The following is a 6,878-nucleotide window of genomic DNA, read 5'->3' on the forward strand; positions in this document are numbered from 1 at the left end:
TATGACCTATCATTTAATAAACAAATTGAAACTCAAGAAGGCAAAAATAAATACAACTCAACAATCTTATACATTATGATATGTTTACTTTACATATAAGGATAAAAAAACAATTTCATTTACAGCAATTGCTAATCAATCACTGATATATGTATATGTATTGTAATTCAGCAAACCCATTAGCATCTAGAGGTATGAACAGATTGTTCTATTTTGCCTTAATGTGCATGCCTATAAGGTAATGACTTGTGATACATTATCTATAATCTTAACTTGGAAAATAGCATCTGACAAATTCGTGCCTACAAACTCAAGTGAGAAGCCTCATTAGAAATTCATGAAAATGGAATTGGAACTAACTACTAAGAAAACAAATTTGCTTCTACACTATTTAGAGTTGAATGAGCATGTCTTATATTAACATACATAGTTAACTAAAAAGAGGCCATCTCAAATTTTTAAATACCAATGCACCAAACAACTGACAAAAATTTGACATGTATGATATAGATATAGCTAAAGATTGTTTAAAATAATTTTTCATACATAATCTTTAACTTTTATTATTTAAATTGAAATTAGCCAATCTATCAACGATTTAGTGAATTAATATCCTGACCAATTTATTGAGTGGATGAGTTGTGATAACAATGAAAGACTGCACATCTAATGGATAACGCTATATAGGGGCTTATTTTTCAGCAGGCCCCAAAAAACAATCATAAAAAGCAACAAAGTTAAGAACAAATAATAATTTTGAGACATGATATAGTATCGAAACTTTTAAAATACATAGAAAGTGAAGAGGATTTCATCAACAATCCATATGTTGACGTTGCTTGTTGTTTATGTTGAGGGCTTGCATGCTTTTGCTCAACTCTTGCGTTCTCTGATTGAACTTGTTCTCCTTTATGATCTCAAGCCTTTATAGCTTTTTGTGACTCACCAGCCTCCCTCAAATCTTTTGAACTTTAAGGGCAAAACTGTCCAGTTCCATTTTCCTCTTCCGTAGTTCCTCGCCTTTGTCCTCCATCTTCATCCAAACAGGACTTCAAATAATCAATACTCAACTCAAAAAGAAAAAAAAGAAAAAAACAGCGAATTGATTGAACAGTGAAAGAATTATTAGAAATAAACTTGCTTGATTGCCCTTGTGATTTGAAAGGTAATTATCCAAATAACGCCAATGCTTCACCCTCTTACTTATAGACTCCTCAATTTAATTATCCTGTCATATTTTTGTCTCAGCCAAACTTTTTTTTTTTTGGGGTTTCATAAGATATTCTTAAAAACTGGCAATTATGAAACTAATTTCTCAAAAAATCTGATCTCCATTTGAAGGTTATCTTTTCCCAAAAGATGTTTTCCACACACACCATAAATTGAACTTTAAAATGATACTTAAGGACCCAAACTGCTATCATACTTGCCATATGACCAAGCTAATTTGATCCTTTTCAAACTTGGAATCCCAACTAAATTTGAGATCCATCACGTTAATTATCCAAGTATAGTCAATTACCATTAACATGGTTGATTACAATTATCTTTAATCCAAATTTAATATTTATAAAATGATTCTATAAATAAATCTAAAACTTAACCCTAAATCTAGGAGAAACACGTCTTACCGGCCACTATCATCTTCAAAATAATCACAGCAGTTAACAGTATGTCTTGCCATCTGACTCCCTGAATTCTTTTATTGCGGCCATGTGGCTCCCAAATAATGCTGGTGTTTTAAAATAAAAATATACCAAAATATAAAAGAAAAAATTGGAAATTTTATTATATATAATGAATTTTTTTAAAAAAAGTTTAGAATAACTTTTTATTTTTCTAAATTAATTATTTTTAGTGCCCATTTAGGAAATATATAAATATATATATATATATATATATTACTAAAACTGATCTCGTCAAGAATTGTGGGATCAAGCAAATTTCGTTCTTAAATTCTCCCATTTCAATATAAATCATAGTATGAAAATTTGGGTAACTTACTCGATTGAATTAATAAACCGTTAAATCAATTGTTTCACCGAATAAAAAATATATAGACTAACGTTTGAAATTGTTCTAGAAATTGTTACAGTAAATTCGTAAACTGAGGTTTGAACTTTCAACTAAACTATTCAAACCCTCATATTAATCATCCAAAAACAGTTAATTATAATTATCTTCAACTGAAATTGGGAAGCTTAACCCCTACCAATAAAAAAAAATCGTATTGTCAAATTTAAAATGATGAATAATCAAACAAGCTAGCTTTGAAAGTTTAACTTAAACATAGTGATATCAATATATAAACTCAATATCTCTCAAATTCCCTGCGCCTTTAAGTTCAATTGTCACTAGCTTATCCTCAGCACTGTACGAGAACTCCTTCTCCTTCATATCCAGCGTACAACGTTTGGGACTCGTGCTTGAGTATGCCCCAAAACGACCAGACCCTCTTGCTTTGATTTTGATGATAAGCTCTGAAACATCAATGGCAGAGTTCAAAGCTTCTACTGCTCCTCCTGAGTTATACATATCAAGTAATCCTATTGGCGCAAATTGGACATCATTACCAAAAACCTGTTTACAATAAGGTAACATGATTCATGTCAGACATTGTACAAATGAATCTTCATGAGCAGTACTAGGTTGTTACTTGTTCTGTTAGAATACTAACCCTGATCGGAGATACTGTATATATTTCACATTTGAGGGCCTCCAAAGAAACTTCAATTTTCCCTCTAAATGGCAATTTGGAGAGCAAGCCTGCAATGCAATATGTATTAAGTATGTTGCTATCATGCTAGAGAAATTGGACACTGATTTGGATTTGGGCCTACCGGTCCACATAAAAGACGGGCCCAAAAATGTAATGAAGTTGTAACTAATCAGTACCTGCATTGAAGGCATATACTGCACAATCTCCATTCCAGTTTTCACCTGCAACACCCTCAAGAAATTCAACATCCAATGGCCTTACTTTGCCTGCAATGTTTATGTGAGAAGGCGTTGCTTTCACTGGTTTCAATTGCCAACTTCCCGATCCCTGGCAATTAAACACTCCTATCACTCCTGTTAGCTTATTCAGATTCCAAATCTTCAACAAACTGAAAAAATTATTTTCAAAGTAATGGTTATTTCAGTGAAGAACAAATCAGAAAATTCTGATGAATCTAAGAATGAGATGGCTAAGCATTTTATTTTTCTTACCTTCCCCCATCCCTGACAGGATCTTCAAACAAGCAATCTCGGGAAGGTCGACCTGCATATCTTGCTCTTAAGATGGATCCATCAGGCAGTGCCAGCTTCTTGAGGATTTTAAAATCATGATTTCCAGGCTTATCACTGTGATATGTTGAAACATGGTAACATGTTTAATTCCCTTTGCGTGAAATATGTTTAGGACATAATGAACTTTCACTTAAGGGAAAAAAAAAAATTAAACTATTGATATGATTTGTCTTTTTTTGTCTCACCTTATATATACTGAGCAACCACCTATTGCTCTTGCCGCACCGTGGAATTCAGCAGTCTCATGCTTGCTCTATAATAAAAATCATTGGATTTTGAAGTCATTCTTAGCAGAATTACAAGGATTTAAAGATTTTGAAAAATGCATTGCTTGAGACATCTTACATGGAACATGTCCCAATCTGGCACCACAATCTCCCCAAGAAGAAGACTGTTAAAAGCTACAGAGGCAATGTGTAAGGTTTGGAGTGTAGGTTCTCTCGGCATGAAATCCTCTGATGCTCTTGCCGATGCACTCTTCCTTGCACTAATGATTCACAATGTAACAATAATTACTTGTCAAAACTAACATCCTGAAAAGTTCTGAGGCTTATTTCCAGAGAATAAGAAAAAAGACAAACCTGTAAATAGAGTCTGAATTGTGTGACATGCAGCAAATGAGGTTATTATCCTTGAAATTCTTTGCAACGGATTCCTCTAGTGCTTCTTGATACCTCCTGGTCAATGAAACACGTCCTCCATATCCAGAGCCCAAAGTCTCTATCAGATTCTGGACATCAACTTTGACTCCATCCACACCACAACTTGCAAGATAACTATGATAGTCGTTGTAGAAGTTGTAGATCTTGTCTGGGTCAGTAATTCCCACTCCATACTTTTCTAAGCTATCCATGGCTATATCTCTAAGATTCCCTGTGTTACCAGGTGACTGAATTGGATATGCAAGCTTTGGGTTATACTTCTTCATTGCGTTTGATGATGGCATCACTCCTCCCCAATAACCAGCTAAAGCATGCCACACGTATACGTACCTGCAGCATTATTGTCATTATCAGTAATTTTAACTATGATATAGGTAGAACAAGCCAATTAATCATAATGATGCATAAAAACATGTAAACAATTAGTCACGTGTAAAAGTTTTCCTAAAGTACACATCTTTTTGTGATAGGCTTGTTCTTTCTATCTTTTCTAGGTCAAGTCTAGCTAAAAATCTCTTTCAGTTACTACTAAGTCTGTTGAGTTTTATCTGCAAATGTGACAAGGAGGAAGAGTGAATGATCCTCTTAGAAATAAGACAGCTTACTTTAGTCCGAAGTTGTCTTTGATGGAACCAACAAAATCATGGAGATTGGTGTATGAACTGTCCGAGGTTGTACTCCTGAACTTGCTATTTTCTTTTATGTCTGTCAGTCTGGCTGCAAACCTATAGTTTAAAAGAGGTGAGCAAGGAGAGTAAGAAATAAAAGGGGAAATGAATACTAAGAAGAAGAATGATGGATACTTACTGGGTTCCTTCAATAAATGGTTGACCTTCTTTGTTGAACTCGTTGGCTATATCTTGCCATCCATCATCAATGATCAGAAACTTTGGTGAACAGCCTCCTTGAGAGAAACTGTGGAATCGGAAGCTTAAACGTCATTTCACATCCTCAGAATTTACAGATTATTGCATTGCTGAAGTTGGTTGATAATGTACCTTTGAAGACCCTCTTTAATTCCTTGTGGACTTACTTCAGTGTAAAAAGCATCCCAAGTGCACCACCCAAACCAGTCAAGATGTGCAGGGGTCTTTTTATTATCAAGATGACTAAAGGTTCCTTTGCATTTCTCCAATACCCTTCATTTAAAAAGTGGAAATTTTGATCTCTCTCATGAGACAGTCCTAAAGCCAGAAACTTAGGAAATTCAAGAAATTTAAGGTACATACTTGACTGAATCCCTTATTAGCTCATATGGGTTGTCCCCTGAATTCACAAATACTGCTCCTAGTGATTGTGAAGTTTGGACATGAGCATCTCCTGCAGCATTGAAAAGTTTGGCACACAAGTAAGCATATCAGGAACATAAAAATCTTGCATGAACTAAAAGCTAAGAGGACAAGAAACAAACCACTTTCAATGCAGAACTGGAGCTCATTTGCTGGAGTTCCTTGCAGAGTTGCACGAAATTGTCCGTCCAAAAAAGGCAAGAAGAGAATGTAGAAGGTGTTATCTGGTGTTGAATCCTCTGAATCAGAGGAAAACTCATCATGCAAGGCAGAATCCTGGGTGGCTTCTAGAAGCAGGAATTGAGTTTCCATGGGAATTTCACTGCCACACTTCCCTACTCGCGGTATCATCCACCATATTTTCACTCTGAACAGAGATAAAAACTTATATTCCCTGCAATCAGTTCACGCATTCACTTCAGAAAATTCTGCGTATTCATTCCGGGCTTGTTATAGTGATAAGTAATCAAAATAAATTAGTGAGTCGGACGCACGTACTCGAGGATTCCGAGAGTGAAGACATGACGACAACTCGAAATCTTAGAAGTTGCGCCAAGGAAAGCTGACCCAGTGCCACCAACCGGAGAAACGACGACGTTTTCAGGGACTCGGGTCAAAACCACCTTTCCTCTCACCATGAGGCATCGGTCCTTGACGGTCGGTACCGCCGAGATCGTCATGGAAATGAGAGTCTAAAGGGTCAACAGGACTGGAGAAGATCAGAGAAATGAGAAATGGAGAGCGGAAGAAAATAGGTCGTGTTGAAGAAGAAGGGCTCTAAGTCTCTAACACGCTGCGTCAATTAACAAGAAGAGCATTTAAAATAAGTGTTTTTATAAGTGGAAGAAAGTTTGACCGACTTGATTTTGTGGGGATAAGGTCGGAGGTCGGAAGTTGGGATAATATTAGTCAGTGGATTTCATTGTTGTTTGAGGATCGTGTGATGTAAAATAAAAAAATGTATCGTGTTTCCCAAGAATTACCGCTATCTTGAATGCAAGAGGGACGTGGAGAACAAAGAAAAGTTGGGAAAACGCGGTGCCACGTCGATGACACGTCGCGTGAATTCAATTGCAAGCAAAGTCTGCCGGCCCCTCTAGAGGGCTGAAAACAAGGAAACTTGGAAAGCCTATGCAAAATGTGTGCGTAACGAGGTAACCGACACTCCTGAACCGGTTGAATTGGGATTGATCTAGTTATAATTAAAAATAATATAATAATATAATTTTATTAAGAAAAATTTTCAAGAAAACTCCACGGCAAATTTATTCGTTCATAAAAACTTGAAATATATTTTAAAAAAAGTCCTCAACTGTCCACAATTGCTAAGGGTTAAAAAATAAAAATATTCTTGCTGATTAAAAAATAAACAAAAGTTAAATAAGGTTCTTTACTGTCACTATTTCACATGGGGCTTTTCACTATCAATAATTTTATGTCAACACTTAATACAAGGGCTTTTAATGTTAATATGTCAAACAAGATTTTTCGGTGGCAGTTTGAAATAACAGGAGTCTTCAATCATATGCAACAATTCTTCTATTATATACATTTGAAATTTGATTTCATGTAAAAAAAACTTTTATTTATTCGAATAACATTTTTTGATATTCCAAAAATTTTTAACTTAAAAGTA

The 6,878-nt window shown here is 35.2% G+C and overlaps 1 protein-coding gene across 1 annotated transcript; it reads right to left on the minus strand.

Annotated features, from left to right (window-relative positions):
• Positions 1 to 2,148: 2,148 nt before the first annotated feature.
• LOC129309221 (probable galactinol--sucrose galactosyltransferase 2) lies at positions 2,149 to 6,115 on the minus strand. Its single transcript, XM_054950666.1, has 13 exons — positions 5,741 to 6,115; positions 5,365 to 5,636; positions 5,183 to 5,273; positions 4,952 to 5,092; positions 4,761 to 4,868; positions 4,559 to 4,678; positions 3,873 to 4,283; positions 3,637 to 3,778; positions 3,477 to 3,544; positions 3,211 to 3,345; positions 2,896 to 3,107; positions 2,678 to 2,766; positions 2,149 to 2,580 (listed from the first exon to the last, which is right to left on the minus strand). Exons 1-13 carry the CDS (start codon positions 5,920 to 5,922, stop codon positions 2,299 to 2,301), a joined length of 2,253 nt encoding a protein of 750 aa, XP_054806641.1. The 5' UTR covers positions 5,923 to 6,115; the 3' UTR covers positions 2,149 to 2,298.
• Positions 6,116 to 6,878: the final 763 nt, after the last annotated feature.

The sequence above is a fragment of the Prosopis cineraria genome, unplaced genomic scaffold, assembly GCF_029017545.1.
Source record: "Prosopis cineraria cultivar Desert tree isolate PC_DT_omini unplaced genomic scaffold, ASM2901754v1 PC4, whole genome shotgun sequence".
Classification (NCBI taxonomy): Eukaryota; Viridiplantae; Streptophyta; class Magnoliopsida; order Fabales; family Fabaceae; genus Prosopis; species Prosopis cineraria.